Source organism: Mobula birostris, chromosome 11 (assembly GCF_030028105.1).
Source record: "Mobula birostris isolate sMobBir1 chromosome 11, sMobBir1.hap1, whole genome shotgun sequence".
Lineage (NCBI taxonomy): Eukaryota > Metazoa > Chordata > Chondrichthyes > Myliobatiformes > Myliobatidae > Mobula > Mobula birostris.
The window spans coordinates 22,092,548-22,112,075 of NC_092380.1; the positions used below are offsets into that span (position 1 = coordinate 22,092,548).

The 19,528-nt window shown below is 49.4% G+C and overlaps 1 protein-coding gene across 2 annotated transcripts in view; it reads left to right on the top strand.

The window, feature by feature from the left end:
* The first annotated feature begins 1,398 nt into the window (after nt 1-1,398).
* LOC140204925 (proline-rich protein 12-like) overlaps nt 1,399-19,528 on the top strand; it is a 102,401-nt gene continuing 84,271 nt past the window's right edge. Inside the window, exon 1 of one of the 2 annotated variants that reach the window (XM_072271895.1) lies at nt 1,399-1,768. In XM_072271895.1, coding sequence (XP_072127996.1) covers nt 1,674-1,768 — 95 coding nt within the window. In that variant the 5' untranslated portion in view covers nt 1,399-1,673. Of the gene's footprint in view, nt 1,769-18,175; nt 18,368-19,528 lie in introns of those variants that run through there. The other variant, XM_072271897.1, reaches the window with a different exon arrangement.

The window sequence follows — 19,528 nt, forward strand, 5'->3', positions numbered from 1 at the left end:
ACATGTCACCATTGACGATCCCGAGATTCATTTCCTTGTGGGCATTCTCAGTAAGTACGAAGAAGCACTGTAGAACAATGAATGCCTGTTAGGGGATGAATCTCAAGGTTGTACAATGAATACAGGTTTTGATAATAGCTGTACTTTGAACCTTGAATGTGCAAAAGACAACAAACTGTGCCAAAACAGAATGAGAACCAAAGAGGACAAATCGCACAAATAATAAATAAAAATGTTAATACATGATCCTGAAAACTCGAGCTGCAGGGTCCCTCGAAAGTGAGTTGTGGAATCAGTTCAGAGTTGAGGTGAGTGAAGTTATCCTCTCTGGTTTAGGAGCCTGACGGTTGAAGGGTAATAACTGTTCCTGAACCTGGTGGTGTGGGACCTGAGGCTCCGGTACCTCCTTCCCAATGGCAGTAACAAGAGGAGAGCATGGCCTGGGTGGTGGAGGTCCTTGATGGTGGATGTTACCGTCTTGTGGCAGCACTCCTCTTGAATGCTGGCAGTATAAGGCCATTCAACCCATCGAGCTCGCAGTGGGGCTGGTCCCATTGCCTCGTTTCCTGACAATAGCAGTGACCACACTTCAGGGGTTGGCAGTGAACTTCAACAAAGATGCCCCCAGGGGCTGTAAGCAGTGTGGTGTGAATCTTTTACCCCATCCAAGACCAGCAATGTGGGCGGCCCTGAGTGAGAGACAACACCGGGGCACCCTGCCAGGGCCCATTCTGCCCCAACGCGGCCAAATTTTACTCTCGCAAACACGAAGGAAGTCTGTAGATGCTGGAGGTTCAGGCAACACACACAAAATTGCTGGTGAATGCAACAGGCCAGGCAGCATCTACAGGAAGAGGCACAGTCCACGTTTCGGGCCGAGACCCTTCGTCAGGACTGGATACAAATACGAAATTTTATTCTGCTGCCCGTCCCTCGGCCCAGCCCTGGACTCTGACCCTTGGAAAACGTTTCCTGAGAACAACTGCGCAGGATTGCTGTTATGGGTTTGGTGAGGTGTGTGGTGGTGGTGGTGATGGGGGGAGATATGTATCACTGTCCAGGTTCCTCAGGATTCCTTTTCACCCAAGCCCTGTTGAACTGAATACATTTCCCTCCCTCCCCCTTGCAACAGGACCTCCCATTGTCTTCCCCCTCCCCTTCAACGAAGGTACCTATTAGTTTTGCTCCCCCCGTGGGGTCCCTGCGGCAGCTCCTTGGTCAAGAAGCGCACTTCAAGCCTGTTCCCCTCTCACTGGTGTTGACTGCCTCAGACATCTGATCTGTCTCCTCTCTCTCTCTGCTCCCTCCCTCGCCCTCTCTGAAATGTATTCTGGGTATTGAGATCACAGGCAGGCAGAGAGAGAGAGAGAGAGAGAGAGAGAGAGAGAGCGAGAGAGAGAGAGAGAGCGGCTGAAATATGGCCGCATCGTAGTCCCCCTGCAAGGATTTTTTTAGAAAATATTTATATGCACACTGCATTTTTCTTTAAACCAAGAGCGGAGGTGGGTGGGGGGGGAGAAAGAAAGAAGGAGCAGGCATACAAATGTTTATAGGTTAAATTAAACAGTTCTAGTGGTTTAGTGCAATCCAGGGACGTTTGTAGATAAGAGAGAGAAAACCTGGGCTTAACAATTTAAAAAGAGGAAAACCCCCTCCTTCGCAAAGTGAATTTAATGGATAGAAACTATCCCGCATCTAGTTTTGGAGATCCTTTGGGTACAGGGCAAGGATGGAGCTACGACAGGACAACGTCAGGAGTAAAAGCCAGGTAATAAAAAGCCTTCTTCAACCCCCCCCCCCCGCTTTCCCTCAATCTCACCCCCCCTCCTTTCCCAGAATATAGAAAGAAACCGGTGAATCTGGGAGTTTGGGGTGGGCTGTAATGGGAGCCGATTGCAAAGTCGTTTGTTTGCAGAATGTCGCTTACAATTTAACGAATTGCAAAGTTAACAAGCGATCGGAAAGGGTTTTTTTTGTGCGAGTACGTCTTAGATATAACACACACAAAAAGAAGGAATCGAATAAAGGGCCTTTAATGTATCCGAGAGAGGTGGGAGGAGGAGGGGGGGAGAGGGTTTTTCTGTGTCGGTGTGGCGAAGGAGATGGCAACAAATACAGGATACAATGTAGCGGCTGGAAACTGATGAAAGGGAGAGAGAGGGGGCGAGGGAATAGAGAGAATTACATGTTATTGGTAACATTAACCTGCAGGCCCTGTGCCTGAGTGTGTGTGTCTCTCTCTCTGTGCACCTCCCCTTCGGTTCCCTAACCTTTCCTTATTCGTTTTGTGTGCAAATCAACACGATTTGCAGCGCCTAAAACTCTCCCCGCCTTCCTCCTGCTCTGCCCCCTTCCCATTTAAAAAAAATCCCCTCTTGTTTCAAAAACGTAGACTCTTCCCGCATCACATATCCAGCTAGGCCTCATTTGCAATATCTGTCTGTCTTAGGAAGTGCATTCCCCGTTCCTCCCGCTCTCCTACCACTTGGGTTCAAATATTATGTTACAGATTCACCAGTGAAGTTTGGCGAGGGGGGTGGTGCCCAATATACGCGATAAATAATCTGGCAAGTTGCAAAATTTAATACTACAGCCTGTTTACCGTACCAGATTTAGTTTGGTGCTCAGACGAAAGATAACCCTAAACCCAATAACTCTCGTAAAGGTGGTAGTTAGACTAGTTCTGTCTCCCAGTTTGGGGTTCTTTGTCGATTTTTCTCCGCTCGCCCTCCACTTCGGTGTTTTGGCCTGTTGTAGGGAGAAACGGAATCGGGTTCATTATCCCTGATATATGTCGTGAAATTTGTTGTTTCTTTGCGGCAGCAGTACAGTGTAAGACAACAAAAATTACTATAAGTTACCACAAGAAATGTGTGTGTGTATATATATATATATTTGAAAAAACAATTGGCATTGCAGAGAGTGGGTAATCATGATGAAGGTTCTCGACTTTCTACAAATGCTGCTTAATCTGCTGAGTTCCTCCAGCATTCGGTGTGTGTTGCTCTGGATTTCCAGCACCTGCAGAATCTCTTGTGTTTGCAGAAAGTGAGGTTCTGTTCAAGGGTTCATGGTCCGTTCAGAAGCCTGATGGCTGATCCTAAAGCATTTCAGTGTGCCCGTCTTCAGGCTCCTGTGCCTTGTCTCTGGTGGTGGTAATGAGAAGAGGGCATGTCCTGGGTGTTGAGGGCCCTCAGTGAGGTATCACCTATGAAGATGTCAGTGCTGGGAGGGCTAGTGCCCATGATGTAGCTGGCAGAATTTTGTTGCTTGGAGATGTTGTTCTCTACCCATAAATAGACCACAACTTGCCAATACAGTGCTTGGGCACAGTTGTTACTGGGCTGGGCATGACAGCCATGGTTTGTTCGCACCATTAAAGGTTTTTGTACTGTTAATTAAAGAAAATGTTTGAGGGGAAAGATGTGACGCTCTGCTGATGCTGGGTCGGACAGGAACAAGGAGAGACGATGTTCATAAGACCGTAAGACATGGGAGCAGAATTCGTCCACTCACTCCATCGAGTCGGCTCGGGCATTCCATCGTGGCTGATTTATGATCCCCCATTTTCCTGCCTTTTCCCCATAACCTTTGACACCCTTACTAATCAAGAACTTAATCAACCTCCACATTAAATATATCTGTTGACAGATGTATGTGGCAACTCACCACCCTTTGGTTAAAGAAATTCCTCCTCCTCCTCTGTTCTAAATAAGAGGCCGTTGCATTCTCAGGCTGTGCCCGCTGGTCCTAGACTCTCCCATTACTGGAAACATCCGCTCTAGGACTTTCAATATTCGATAACTTTCAATGAGATGCCCCCCCCCCCAAATTCTTCCAAACTCCAGTGAGTACAGGCCCAAAGCCATCAAACACTCCTCATACATTAACACTTTCATTCCCAGGGTCAATATCATAACTTCCTCTGGACCCTCTCCAATGCAGCCACATTCTTCCTTAGAGAAGCGACCCAGTGCTACTCAAGAATATTCCAAGTGCATTGCATCCTTGCTTTTATATCTCACCCTCTCGAAATGAATGCTAACATTGCGTTTGCCTGCCACGCCACCAGCTCAGCCTGCAAGTTACCTTTAGGGGATCCTATGCAAGGACTTCCGGGTCCCTTTGCACCTCGGATTTCAGAATTTTATCCCCGTTTAATAGGAAAGGATGGAAGGATTCTGCCAGGTAGTGTCTGTGGGGCGAGACAGAGTTAAATGTTCCAGAGTGGAGGCCTGTTCTGCAACTGGGAACATTATCTATCTCTGCAGAGACTGCCTGACTTGCTGAGTTTTTCCAGCAACTGATTTTATCTTGGATTTCCAGCCTCTGCAGTTCTTTTATTCTTCGGGGCTTGATGGTTCTGCGGTCTGATGTTGGTGCTCATGTAGTGCACTTGGACATTGAGGAGAAGGAGAGAGAGCATTGTCACTTTCGCCCCAGCACCACCCCTCACCCCTCCGTTCCTCAAGGCAGCTTGGAGCGGGGGGATCTATTATCAGCTTTCCCCACAGCTTCCCATGGTAGGTTAGGTGGCTGCACCCCGGGGTGGTGTGCTCTCCCAGTGGGAGACCGCACTTGGAGACCCCAGTCTGCCGTCGCTGGTAGGGCATCACCAGGCTGGGTCGTCAGTGGAGACAGAACAGAGTTAATGACGAACCGTTAACTCCAATCCCTTCTCCACGGATGCTGCACGGCCTGATGAGAACATCCAGCTGTTGCATATACATAGCACCTTTCACTTGACATCCCGAGGCCCTGCACACAGGAATGCTGTGGGATAAATGTTGGCAACATGCCATGTTATTGGTGGGGGGGGGGGTCAACGAGGAAACCATGAGGGGCATCTTGATGGGGGAGGTGGGAGAAGAGGGGTATTTCAGAGCTCAGGACATTCCCCTCCCCCTCCCGCAGCAGGAGACAAGAATGCCACTGATAGAGCAAATGAAGAAAGAAGTTGGGAATTGTGGGACTGTAGGTCCAGCCAGTTGGTTGGGAAGACGGGAGGGATGGGTGAGGCCTCACTTGCCTGTGCCTGGTGGTGAGAGAGAGATTGGTGCAGCTGCCTGTGCAAGTGGCAGAGGTCTGAACGAGAAGGTGAGAGCAGAGAGTGGAATGAGGCACGACAGCCCCAATGAGCTGATGCAGGACCTCAGCTCCTGAGACTGACCACAACGTTTGCCTCCAGAGCTGAACGCACGTTAATAATGACCAGAATTCCTTAAATAGTTCTTCCCTTTTTACCTCCATAAAAACTATTGACCTGTCTTCCATACTTCTGTGCTGTATCTAATGGAGACTGGAGGACTGTCTGTGTGGGTGGGTGGGTGTGTGTGTGTGTTTGGTTGGTTGGGTGGGTGGGTGGGAGGTAGGTAGGAACACGGTTTGTTTTGTTGCTTGTGTTCTGTGTTCTGCCGAACATTCGATTCGATATGTCGCCGAAGACACTCGCGAATTTCTACAGGTGTGCCGTAGAGAGCACGCTAACTGGCTGCGTCACTGTTTGGTATTGTGGGGAGGGTGGGGAGTTGGGGAGAGTGGGGTTGGTGGAGCGCAGGATCAAAATAAGCTGCAGAAAGTTGTGAACTCAGTCAGCTCCATCATGGGCACCAGCCTCCCCAGCATCCAGCACATCTTCAAGGAGCGATACCCCAAAAAGGCGGCATCCATCATTAGGGACTCCCACCACTCAGAACATGCCCTCTCATCAGGGAGGAGGTACAGGAACCTGAAGGCACACACTCAACGATTCAGAAACAGCTTCTTCCGCTCTGCCATCTGATTTCTGACTGGACGTTGAACCCATGAACACTACCTCACTACTTTCGTTTTCACTTTTTGCACTAACTTAATTTAACTTTTCAATATATATTTACTGTAATTTAGTTTGTATTGCACTGTACTGCTGCTGCATAACAGCAAATTTCATGACGTGCCAGTGAGATTAAACCTGATTCTGACATTGTGGGTAGGCTGTGCTGGTGGTGGAACGTGTGATGACACATACGGGCTGTCCCCAGCACATCCTTTGGTTGTGTTGGTTGTTAACGCAGAGGACGCTTTCCGCTCGCTGCCTGTTTCGAGATTCTGTAGAAGCTGGAAATCCAGAACAACGTGAGCGAAATGCTGGAAGAGCTCAGTGGGTCAGGCAGCATCTATGGAGAGGAATGAACAGTCGACGTTTCAGAATTGAAGGATCTCAGTCCGACATATTGACTCTTTATCCCTCTCCGTGGATGCTGCCTGACCTGCTGAGTTCCTCCAGCATTTTGTGAGTGCTACACAACTCGCTGTATGTTTCCATGTATGTGTGATATTATACATCTGAATCTGATGAGGGGAGACCGAGAGGCGGGATGAGACACGAGTTCTTATCATTTCTGGTACTCCCTGCCTGAACAAGTGATAGGAGATCACTTATTAGTAACTTTCCAAAAGGATTTGAAAGGATGAACACTCTGGGGTGAAGGGAAGGGCTAACTTGGGGCAACCATTCGTGTGTTGGCCCCACTCTCATTCTTTTGACTGTAGATTTATTGTGAGGATTAACCTCTTTCTGTTAATTATGGGATTATATCATAATCACTGGCTCTGCATTACAAAAGGTCCTGCAGTATAAGGCTTTATAAAGCACTGGTCAGACTGCACTTGGAGTATTGTGAACAGTTTTGGGCCCTTATCTAAGAAAGGATGTGAACTGATGCTGGGTCGGGTCCAGAGGACGTTTACGAGAATGATCCCGGGAAAGTAAAAGCTAACGTTTGAGCGTTTGATGTCTCTGGGCCTGTGCTCGCAGGTTGTTTTGAAGAAGGATGGTGGGTCCTATTGAATATTGAAAGGCCTAGATAGAGTGGACGTGGAGATGATGTTTCTTATAGTGGGGGTGTCTAGGACTCAGAGATGAGGAATTTAATTAGCCAGAGGGTGGACGAATCTATTGAATTCATTGCCACAGGTGGCTGTGAAGGACAACTCATTGGGCATATTTAAAGCGGAGGTTGATAGGTTCTTGATTAGTGAGGGTGTCAGAGGTTACAGGGGGAAGGCAGGAGAACGGGGTTGAGAGGGATAATAAATCAGCCACAATGGAATGGCAGAGAAGACGAAGGGCTGAATGACCTCATTCTGCTCCTTTGCCTTAAATGACAAACAGAAACACTCTCCCAATCAAATTTTAGTCAGCAGATAAGCAGCTGAATGTGTGTAAGCCTGTATGAGGAGCCAGTCTAAGAGCTTTAACAACTGCGTGTCTTGAGAATCGTCCTAGACTCCCTCAGCCACCTGTCCCATCCATAGCACTTCCCAAATCTGTGCGGTCTCACTGCCTGCATCTAACACCTCCAAATCCTCGCCAACTTAAATACAAAAGGAGATGGAGAAAATATGGAGATGAGATGATAGGGATGGTGTGATGGAGGGAAAGTGGAGATGAAATGATAGGGATGATATAATGGCATTGGAGAAGATGCTAAGGAGATTTCCTTAGGATCTCTCATTGGAGAGAGTCCAGAGGAGGTTCACAAGGATGGTTCTGGGAATGAAGGGGTTAAGAGCGTTTGACAGCTTTGGGCCTGTACTCATTGGAATTTAGAAGAATGCAGGGAGATCTCATTGAAACCTACTGAGCGTTGAAAGGGCTGGATAGGGTGGATGTAGGGAGGATGTTTCCTATGGTGGGAGTATCCAGAACTAGAGGGTACAGCCTCAAAATTGAGGGGCGACCCTTTTAGAACAGAGGTAAGGAGGAAATTTTTTTAGCCAGAGAGTAGTAAATCTGTGGAATGCTCTGCCACAGATTGTGGTGGAGGCCAAGTCCGTGCATAAATTTAAGACACAAGTTGATAGTTTCCTGATCGGACAGGACATCAAAGGATATAGCGAGAAGGCAGGTGTATGGGGTTGAGTGGGATCCGGGATCAGCCGTGATGGAATGGCAGAGCAGACTTGATGGGCTGAATGGCCTAATTCTGCTCCTATGTCTTATGGTCTTATGGAATGGGGCATTTCAGTTACGAGGAGAGATTGGAGAGACTGGGATTGTTTTCCCCGGAGTGGAGGAGGCGGTGGAAATGTCTGAGGGATGTGTATAAAACAATGAGGTGCGTTGATATAGTGGACGGTGATAAACCTCAGAAACCAGAAGACACATGTTGAAGGTGAGGGGTTTAGGAGGCAGAGCTTTTCACTCAGGAGGTAAAGATAACGATTAGCTTTATTAGTGACGTGCATTGAAACGAACAGTTGCTTTGTGTACATGACCCAACAGTCCGCAGATGAGCTGGGGGCAGCCTGCAAGTGTCGCCATACTTCTGGAGCCAACGTGGCATGCCCACAACTGACTTACCCTAACCCGTACATCTGGGAGGAAACCAGAGCACCCGGAGGAAACCCACGTGGTCACGGGGAAGACTTACATATTCCACACGGACAGAGGCGGGAATGGAATCCCGACTAAAGCGTTGCACTAACTGCGCAAAGGTGGAATGTGGAACACAATTCCTCATGGAATGCAGAGGCAGAGACTTCTCACAGAGGAATCTAGCCGAGCACGTGAATCAGCACAGCTATAGGCTAGGTGCTGGTAAATCAGATGAGCACAGATGGTTCTCTAGTGGTCCGAAGACCTCTCCGAATTGGATGACATCGACAAGGCACGCTTGGAGTGAGAAACCTCTCCCCATGATGGAGACATCTGAAACCAGAATGTAAGATCAGAGGTGAGGGTGTTCTGGTCACCCTGTGATAGAAGATTGTCATTAAATTGGAGAGAGTACAGAAAGATATTCAACAATTGGGACTTGAGGGCTTGAGTTACGAGGAGAGACGGCAGACTGGGTCTATTTTCCCTGGAGCACAGGAGACTGAGGAGTGACTTTAATCATTTCGACCATGGATAATACATTTTAGATGTGTTCAAAACGCAAGCCAGGGCAGTGCGATATGTGGAGCAGGCTTCCCCACTCCACACAGCTGATGAAGCCAAAGGAATGGCAGAGACTGATACAGTTTGGTATCAGCACCATCGCAGGAGTTGCCAGTCAGTGTTGAACTCAACGTAGGACTGTCTTAGGGACTTCAGTTCTGGATTTTTGCTTGGGGTTTACTCCCAAAGCCTTCCCCGTGTGTGGGTAGAGCCGCAGGGCAATGGAGGTTTGAGATCAGTTTTCTTTCTCCAAGAGGAGCTGCCAACCACGGCTGACAAGCCCCATCTGCCCAAAGTGACTGGTCTTAAGGTGCCAGTACCCCGACTTTGCTCCTTCTCCTGTCAGTAGAAACGGTTCCACTGGGCTTAGTAGCTGGGCCACGCATGAAGATCTGGAGCTGGACTTGGTTGTCAGAGGCTATTTGAGATGTACACCATTAAGAGCATTAAATTGGCCGGCTGGTGGCGCAATGGCATTAGCGCCGGACTCCGGAGCGAAGGCTCCCAAGTTCGAATCCAAGTCAGGCCAGCCCCCGAGCACGCTTTCCATCTGTGCTGGGTTGAGCATCGAGCTAGCCACTCGGCCTCGTTAAAAAACAAGGGTCGAGTCAGGAATGTTCATATCGTTTCCCAGTTAATCCGAAAAGAGACCAATTCTGACACTATGCACGAGACAAGAACGGCTGACACGATTAAAATAAAAATTGGTAGTGGGAGCTCATCCCCACTTCCTCGCCCTGCCTCTGCCCCCTCCCCCCCGCCATCTATGACAACTTTCAAGATCCAATGACTTTATAGATGTTTATAAAGTCATGGGGAGGATAGATAAGGTGAAAGGTCACGATCTTTACCCGGCCCCCAGGGTAGGAAGATTCAAAACTAGAGGGCATGGGTCTAAAGTGAGTGGGTGAGATTTAGGTGGGACCTGAGGGGAAACTTTTCCCACACAGAGGGTGGTGGGTATGTGGAATGAGTCTCAGAGGAAGTAGTAGGGGTGGGTGCAGTCATATTTCAAAGACATTTGGACAGGTACGAGGATGGAAAAGGTTTAGAGGGATGTGGGCCAAATGCAGACAAAAGGACCAGCTTTGGTAGGCACCTGTTTTCTGTGCTTTTGACATAATGACAGCAAGAATGGATGATCTGACTATTGGTCACCTCAGCTGAAGTTGTTAGACGTGAAGACACAGGAGCAGAAGCCGGCCATTTGGCCCATCGAGTCTGCTCCGCCATTGACTGATTTATTTTCCCCTTCAGCTCTATTCTACTCCTGACTTGTCTGCGTCACGTTTGACATCATGGAGTAGTCGGGCTGAATGGATATGCTGTCATTGGAGAAAGTTCGAAGGATGTTTACGTGAATAATCCTGGGAATGAAGGGGTTAACACACCAGAAACATTTGATGTCTCTGGGCTTGTACTCAGTGGAGTTTAGCAGAATGAGAGTGGGATCTCATTGAAACCTTTATTGAATATTGAAGGTCTAGAGTGAACGTGGAGAGGATGTTTCCTATAGTTAGGGGTGTCTCGAACCAGAGGGCACAGAATAGAAAGATGTCCTTTAGAAGAGAGATGGAGGAATTTCTTTAGAGGTCGGTGATCCTGTGGATGGTTGTGGTGTCCAAGTCATTGGATATATTTAAAGCGGAGACTGAGAGGTTCTTGGGATGTCAAAGGTTACTGGAAGAAGGCAGGAGAGAGGGAAAGTAAATCAGCCATGATCGAGCAGACTCGATGCACCTAATTCTGCTCTTGTGTCTTTGGTATTGTAACATTCTACCAACCTCTGGCCTGGTGGTGGAGAGTCCTTCACGAATCACTTGTCAGATGAACCTCCGATCTGGTTTTCTCCCCATGTGACCCTCAGGAGAGGGCTGGAGATTCAGTGATGGTAATGCCATTGAGGGAGGACCGTTGGGCAGGTGGGGAGGCCCTCTCTTGTTGATGAGGGTTGTCCTGGCCCTTGTGAGGTGTGAATTTCACTCGCCCCAATGAGGGTGGGGAGAACGCTTTGCTACTTGTGGTAGGGGACTGCTGCAGTGTCTAAGGACGTACAAGTGGGTCTCAACAGCTCACTGCCATCAATAGGCACTTCACTTCACACCAAGTTGTGGCGAGAAGGATGTGGATGAAGCGGCTGGAAACAGTTGGGCCTTGGGCAAGGCCCATTGCCCCAGGGTTGTCCTGGAAGTAGGAGGAAGTAAAGAATCGAGTGTCGGGCTGGGTAGGGTAAAAATAATGGATTTTCTTCCCATGGTGAACCATAACTCTATTTAGATTTTGGTTGGGAGGGGGTGGTGGGCATCACGGTAGCATAGCAGGGCGTCGACGCTGTTGTTGCTCGGGGCGTCAGAGTTCAATTCCGGTGTCTTCTGTAAGTAAGTTTGTACGTTCCTTCCTGTGTACGCGTGGGTTTCCCCTGGGTGCTCTGGTTCCCCCCCCCCCCCACAGTCCAAAGACATACCATTAGGAAGGTTAACTGGTTGTTGTAAATTGTCCCGTGATTAGGCTAGGGTTAAATTGGTGGGTTGCTGGGCGACGCTGCTCTAAGTAAATAAATGGCTAAATCTATCAGCTGCACATCGGAACGTACGGTGAAAAGCGTCGTTTGCACCAACAACCAACGCACCCGGGGATGCGCTGGGGGCAGTCCGCAAGTGCGGCCACTCGTTCCGGTGTCAGCACAGCGTGCAGAGCGACACAAGCAGCGTAGCCATCGCCCCAGGTTCACCTCCAATGACCACCACCTTCAGCATGGCGTGTGGCCCTAATCGGATGAGAGCTTGCCTCGATTCTCTTATCACCTGTTTTACCTTGATGCCGCAGAAGGCCGCCTTGGTGTCGAGTGGCAGTCAACCTCAGCCCGTCCCTGGACTTCTGGCTGTCTCGGGTCTGGAAGTGAGCTGCCCTGGTAGAACCCAGACTGACCATTAGTGACTGGGGTATTGGTGAGGAGCCGACGCTACGTAGCACTGAGGAGGACATCTTTAATCATACAGACACCGTGGAAATAGGCCGCTCGGCCCTTCTATTTGCCCACACTTAGCCTGTATCCCTTTCCAATCCATCTACCTGTCCGCGTGTCTTTTGAATCTGGTCAATGTACCTTCCTCAACCAGCTCATTCCCAAAGAGGGCCATCCTGTGAGTGAAACTGTTGCCCCTCAGGGGTGGTGGTAGAGGCAGATACATTAGGGGCATTTAGAAGACTGGGGCACATGGATGATGGAAGAATGGAGGGCTATGTTGGGGGTGGGGAAGTGTTAGATTGATCTTGGAGTTAGCTTAAGGTTTGGCACAACATTGTGGGCTGAAGGGCCTGTACTGTGCTGTAATGTTCGAAGCTCCCTGTACAGATTCCAATTAAACCTTTCCCTTCTCACCCTAAACCTTTGCCCTTGATTCTCCAGCCCTGGGAGAATGACTGGGGGCACACCCCCCATCTCTGCCCCTCCATGGTGCTGGTGATTGGGAATAGGCCGGTGCATCAGTAATTGGGTCAGTCTGTGACCTTTCGTCAAGTGGCTGCTTAACCTCTGACCCCGGCGAGGGCGGGTGAAATAGGGCTGAGATCTGGCATTTGTGACATGAACGTAACCAAGAGCCTTTCGGTCAGCACCTGCTCGATTGTTCAGTGAAATCATGGCCAACCTTGGGATAAAACATCAATTAAAGTTAGCCTTATTTGTTACCTCAAAACATACAGTGACCTACATTGTTTGGGGTCAAATCAAACCAGCAGGGATTGTGCTGGGGGCAGCCGCCAAGTGTCGCCAAGCTTTCCATATCAACACAGAATGTCCACAACTCACTAACTCTAATCCACACATCTTTGGACTGTGAGCACCCAGAGGAAACCCACACGGTCACGGGGAAAACATACAAAATCCTCAAGGATGGTGGTGAGAATTGAACCTGGATCACTGGGGCTGTAAACATTACACTACCGTCAGACCAGATTAGATCTGCTTTACCGGTCACCAGCATCAAGTAGAAAGTATGAAATGCGTCTTTTTTTTTTTGCATCATCGTTTGTGATCTGCTGGAAGTGTCGCCACACTTCCAACGCCAACGGAACATGTCCACGGCTTACAAACACTTACATCTTTGGAATGTGGGAGGAAACGGGAGCACTGGGGGAAACCCACACTGTCATGGGGAGAACGTGCAGACTCAATACAGGCAGCAGCAGGAATTGAACGGCAGCCGGTAACCATGGATGCTGTAAAGCAGATGGGCAGCAGCGGGAATTGAACGGCAGCCGGTAACCGCGGATGCTGTAAAGTGTACGGGCAGCAGCGGGAATCGAACCGCGGATGCTGTAAAGCGATCACTTGTTACTCCTACGCCACCCTGCACCAATATCATAACCTCCTGGAATCGCGCCTACCGATTCTCCGCTGCCCTCCGGGAGAGGGAAGTTCCAAAGGAATTCCTTCCCATCCTGGTACTGGGGGGTCAGCCACTTGTTCTGAGGCTGTGACCACCCCTCCCCCCAGCCCAAAGCAGGGTCTCGACCAGAAACCCTCTCAGCTGCCACTCGGCAGGCCAAGCAGCTGTGGAAGGCGCTTCTGGCAGCATGGTGGGGTAGTGGTTAGCACACCAGCTTACAGCACGAGTGATCGATGATTGGGGTTCGACTCCCACCGCCGCTGCCTGGATGGACTTTGTACATTCTTTCCCATGACCGTGCGGGCTTTCTCCCAGGTTCCAAGGACTTGGTTGCGGTTAATGAATTGTAGGGGTGAATTGGTGCCAGAATAGTGTCAACACTTGCCCAGCACAATTCCCACCGATTAGATTTGACGCCAATGATGCATTTTGCTGTACGTGTGACAAATAAAGCTCATCCCGCTTTAAAAATTCCTGCTTCAGGACAGATAAATAGCCCCAGGTGGTACCTAAGCTGAGGATCATCGCTTTGACCTCAGCTTTGGTAGTTGGCGTAATGGCATCAACACCGGAACAAAGTTTTCAAAGGTACATTTAATGTCAGAGAAATGTCTACATGCATCCTGAAATGCTCTTTCTTTGCAACCATCCACGAAAACAGAGGAGTGCCCCAAAGAATGAATGACAGTTACATTAGAACCCCAAAGTCTACCCCTAGCTCTCCTCCCCCCCCCGCGTGTAAGCAGCAGCAAACAATGATCCCCCTGCCCCCCACCAGCAAAAAGAAATGCATCGGCACCTGCCACCGAGCACTCAAGCGTGCAGCAAAGCAACAGCGAAGACACAGACTTGCAGTACCCCAAAGACAACTCGTTCACCCGGTATTCGACATACCACAGGCTCTCTCTCTCTCCCTAACAAAGGAAAAAGTGATGTCTCCATTTCACAGCGAGAGGGAAGACATAAGAAACAACAAATTGATTTACGATGTTAAAAGTCCGTTGTGTCACTTTTTCCGAGCTCTATGCCCAAAGAGCTCGGGTCTCTGGGCACACAGCCAGCAGCCAGCTCGCTGCTTTCGATCTTCTGCCTCCCACAACACACCGAATTCCTGCAGAGACACCTACCTTCAGTCCGCTCGTCTCCAGAGCCACGAGATCTCGGACCCCCAAAGGCAAGCAAAGCTCCTAGGCCGCATCCTTGGCATATCGAATAACGGGCAGTCGTGAAACCCCGAGAGTGGGTCCCATTCCCACAAAGAATGGTAGTCAGCATGTAACTCCAGGTCAGGGTCTTCAAAAGAACCCCGAAAGGGAAAAATAGAGATATTAAAGATAGAAATAGAGCTGTTTCCAAAGATGCAAACAAAGGAGTCGGTGTTAGGTGCCATTATCCCTCCTAAGCTCCTCCTCCTCCTCCCCCGAGGAGAGACGAGTGGTCTCGGGTTCAAATCTGGCCAGCTCCTTGCATCCGTGCTGGGTTGAGCATCGAGCTAGCTACTCTGCCTCGTCAAAAACAGACAAAGTAGTAAAGAAATGGCAGGGTTGCCGCCTGATGTACCGCAAGGCGCGGAGAGGAACATGGTTAGTAGCTGAGTTGGGGCTTCGATAATAACATCTGGAATGTGAATCGGATGTGTACAGGGAAGGTGAGGAATTTGGTAGGGTTTTGTTGGTGGTAAGGACAGTTCTGTGATGATAGGTATAATACAAGAATGTCGCAGTAATAAAGGAAGTATTGGTTAGGCCACAACTGCGTTATCAGCCATTGTTCTGGTCAGAGTGTGAATGCAGTGGAGAGAGTGCACAGGGTTTTACCGGGGTTTATAGAGACGTGGGGCTAAAGGGGCAATTTATGACACCTGGACACACTTTTACTTTTTAAAATTAGTTTTATTTATTGAGATACAGCACAGAGTAGGCCCTTACCTCCCTTTAAACCAGGCTGCCCAGCAACCCCTAATTTAACCCTAGCCTAATCATGGGTCGATTTATCAATGACCAGTTAACCTACCAACTGGTATGTCTTTGGACTGTGGGGGGAGGGAAGGGCAATAGAGGAAACCCACGCTGTCAGAGGGAGAGAATGTGCAAACTCCTTACAGACAGCGGAGGGAATTGATCCTGGTTGCTGGTACTATAAAATGTCGCGTTAACCGCCACACTGCTGAGCCGCCCCAGGTGAACAGGAAGAACCCATTTCTGAGATGCAAGACATTCTTGCAGAAGAATCGACTTTCTCTTTTCCGAGCCTTGGATAGCTACGAGGGGTGATTGATAAGTTCCCTAAGGTCGAAGGAGTCAATTTTAGAAAACCTAGCGCATTTATTTTTCAGCATAGTCCCCTCCTACATTTACACACTTAGTCCAACGGTCGTGGAGCATACGGATCCCTTCTTTGTAGAAGTGGTCCACAACAGGGGTGATTGATAAGTTCGTGGCCCGAGGTAGAAGGAGATGGGTTATTAACTTCAAACTTTCTGTATTTTCACTCAGAGTTGAACTGCACGTGCATGTAACGAGAGCTGTATAATTCATCTCCTTCTACCTTAGGCCACAAACTTATCAATCACCCCTCGTAAAGGCCTCTGTCTTGTTCCCGAGAGGACTGACTGTGTACGAGATGGGAAAAAGTAAATAGTTACAGTTATTTGAAGCAGTGCGAGGGCATAAACCCCCCCCCCCACCCTTTTGTTTATGATGTACGAGGATGTGCGTTTGAGGAGCCGACAACCCTGGACTCTGATCTGGGAGGTAACCAGCGCACTTGCCGCTATCTGTCTGTAAGGAGTTTGTACGTTCTCCCTCTGACCGCATGGGTTTCCTCCGAGTGCTCCGGTTTCCTCCCACAGCCCAAAGACGTACCAGTTGGTAGGTTAATTAGTCATTGTAAATTGTCCCGTGATTAGGCCAGGATTAACTCAGGGAACTGCTGGGCAGCGAGGCTCGAGGAGCCGGAAGAGCCTGTTCACATTGTATCTCAATAAGTAAATAGTTGGCTGGCATGGACATAACGGGCCAAATGGCCTCCCCTTTCTGTACTGCTGGGTTTCACATCAAAGGAGCTAAAGATTAGCTTAATTTGTCACAAGTACATCAAAGTATACAGTAAAATGTGTCAACGACCGCAACATAGTCCAAGGATGTGCTGGGGGCAGCCCACAAGTGTTGCCACACTTCTGGCACCAACGTAGCGTGCCCGCAACTGAATGATCTTAACCTTTAGGTCTTTGGACTGCGGGAGGAAACCGGAGCACCCGGAGGAAACCTGTGTGGTCACGGGGAGAACGTACAAACTCCTTACAGCCAGAGGTGGGAATTGAACCCCAATCACTGGCATTGTAAACCATTTCACTTGCCCCGTCAGTATCGTGCCACCCTGTAGTATTGATGGAAGAATCTGCCTGCCTTGAAGGGAGGGAATGGACTCGTTTGCTGTGGGATTCCTTTTACTGCTCGGTTTAATTTTCTGATGACAATTTCTTGTCCATTCTTGGTCTCCCAGGAAGTGAGGAGTAAGTAAAGGTGAGCTGGGTAGGGTCGAATCCCATAAGATGTAAGAGCAGAATTAGGCCATTCAACCCATCGAATCTGCTCCGCCATTCCATCGTGGCTGATTTATTTTCCCTCTCAACCCCATTCTCCTGCCTTCTTCCTGTAACCCTTAACCCTCTGAACCAATCAAGAACCTATCCATCTCTGCTTAAATACACCCAATATCTTGTCCTCTGTGGCTCTCTATGGCAATGAACTCACTGCCCCCTGGCTAAAGGACTTCCTCCTCATCTCTGTTCTGAATGGATGTCCTTCTATTCTGAGGCTGTACCCTCCAGTCCTAGGCTCCCCCACTATAGGAAACATCCTCTCCCTGTCCACAATTACATTGATTGCACTTTTTATAAAGGGAGGAAGAGTGTAGCAGTGAAATCTTGTTCCTCCTTTTCAGGCAAATTTTACTTGAGAGCAGAAAAGCTCCCTAAACTGAACTGAAGCCAGAGTGACCTGAGCTCCAGACACTGGACAGGAGACTGGGGTCAGTACAGAGGTGGGGGAGTGGGGGTTGGTGGGACATGGGGGAGAGTCACTAATTCCTCCAATGCAACGTGGTACTAGGTTGGGAGAGGTGAAGGTGGGGAGGGGACATATGAGGAGTTGGGGAAAGGGAAGGGGCAGGGAAGCTGAAAACTGAGGGTATTAGAGAAGGCAAAAGGAAGGGACAGGAAGGGAGAGGACAAGAAAGGGGGATAGAAGGAGCTGGTAAGAGGATGGGATGGGGCAGAGAGACAGTGGAGTAGAAGGAAGGGGCAGATAAAGACTCAGTGTATCCTGTTTCTTATGGTCAACATCCCAAACGAGGATTCTCCAGAAGTTATCATGAACCTGTTGAGAATTTCTTTGGAAATTCCCTCGAAGATTCCTGGTGTCCGGGGAGGGGAGGTGTATCCGGATGGGACTAGAATGGTGGGGGGTGGCCATGGGTAGTGGTAAGTCTGGAGTGCACGTTGTTGTTCAGCCCAGAGAGGAAGCAGGAGGAGTTGAGAACTCAGCCCTAGTTAACAGCCAAAGTCAAGATCTGATCTGACCTTTAAGAGAACCACAAAAGGGTGTAGGTGAAAGGTTACGGCTGGCCGGGTGTTGGGAAATCCTCGCCCATGCTGACGGGCTGAGAAAGGGCGTTGCTGGCAGGGTAGAGCTCCCTCAGTACTCCATGTACAGTGAAGTGTGCTCCTTGTATCAACAGCCAACACATCTAGGGGTGTGTTAGGGACAGCATGCTAGTGTCACCAAATGCCCCGTCACCAACATACCAGTAGAACAGCTCAGAATACAACAAGCCACAGAACAAGAAGAGCAGAACAAGACTGTTCCTCCCAATACCAGGCTTCCAGTCTCCAGGCCTCAGCCAGTGGGTTTCGATCTCCAGACTCTCGATCAACTTTTGGGTTCCGATCTCCAGTATTGGTCAGTCGGTGCAGACTGGAGTCACTGAGGTGGGATTTAAGCCATCCTGACTCGCTGTGGAAGTTTTGACTTGCCATCTGGCAATGAGGCAGGTCCGCAATGGAGATTGTCCTGGGCATTCCCCCCTTTTACGCTGGGGTCCTGGGGTAAGAGTGTTGCACAGAGCAGCTCTGTGTAACAGGTCCCTCAGTCGGTTTATGGGCTCCCTAGTCACCTGCCGTGGGGAGGAGTCGGAGCTCTATGTGTCTTGGACTGTGAGAGGTTGCAGCCTCTGCCTGGCCATCTGAAGGGGCTGCTCTCAAGGTCTGACTGCACTTCGGCCCCACACCTCCTGATCTACGGCGGGGTGGGGATGGCGATCACTTCTGGGCTTGGCCAAGGTGGCTGTTCGTGAGTCCAAGCGGCGTGTGGCCTGAGCTGAGTGCCCTCTCCTCTTCAGGAGTTGCGTCCCTGCCCGTGTGTGTGCCTGGAGAGGGAGAAGGGAGTACCCACGGGGACGACGGGGGATTTCTAGGACAGAGATTTGCGTGTGTTGCTGTAATCTGAAGCTGTTGGCTGTAGATAGTGTGAATGGAAGAATATTGTGGTTCTGTAGAAACATGATACTGTAATCACTGAATTAATCTCTGCTGAAGAAGAGAAATATAAGCACAAGAGATTCTGCAGATGCTGGAGCACAAAATGCTGGAAGAACTCAGCAGTCAGGCAGCACCTATGGAGGGAGAATAAACAGGCTGAGACCCTGCGCCCCCCCCCACCTTCGCTGGGGCCGGCCTCTGAGACCCCACCTCACTGGGCCTCTAGCCTTTCACATCTGTGAGGAGAGAAGATGAAGGGTCTTGACCTGAAATGTCAACTCTTCATTCCCCTCCACGGATGCTGCATGACCTGCTGAGTGTTTCCAGTCCTCTGTGAGTGTACACTCTTTGGCCAGATACACACCAGGGTACCTGCAAATTCTCCAAAATCCTCCACAGTTATCCCACAGCCTTCACTCCAAACAGGCTCCTGTTCAACTTCCAGCCATAATTTAGAAGACTGCTTAGAAGTTTATAAGATGAGGGGAAAGGGGATCTCATTGAAACCTTTTGAATATTCAAAGGCCTTGATAGGATGTTTCCAAAAGTGGGAGAGTGTAGGATCGGGGGGAGGGGGTGGTGGGGGCACAGCCTCAGAATAAAAGGACATCACTTCAGAACAGAGTTGAAGAAGAATTTCATCTGAGGAATCTGTGGAATTCATCGCCACAGATA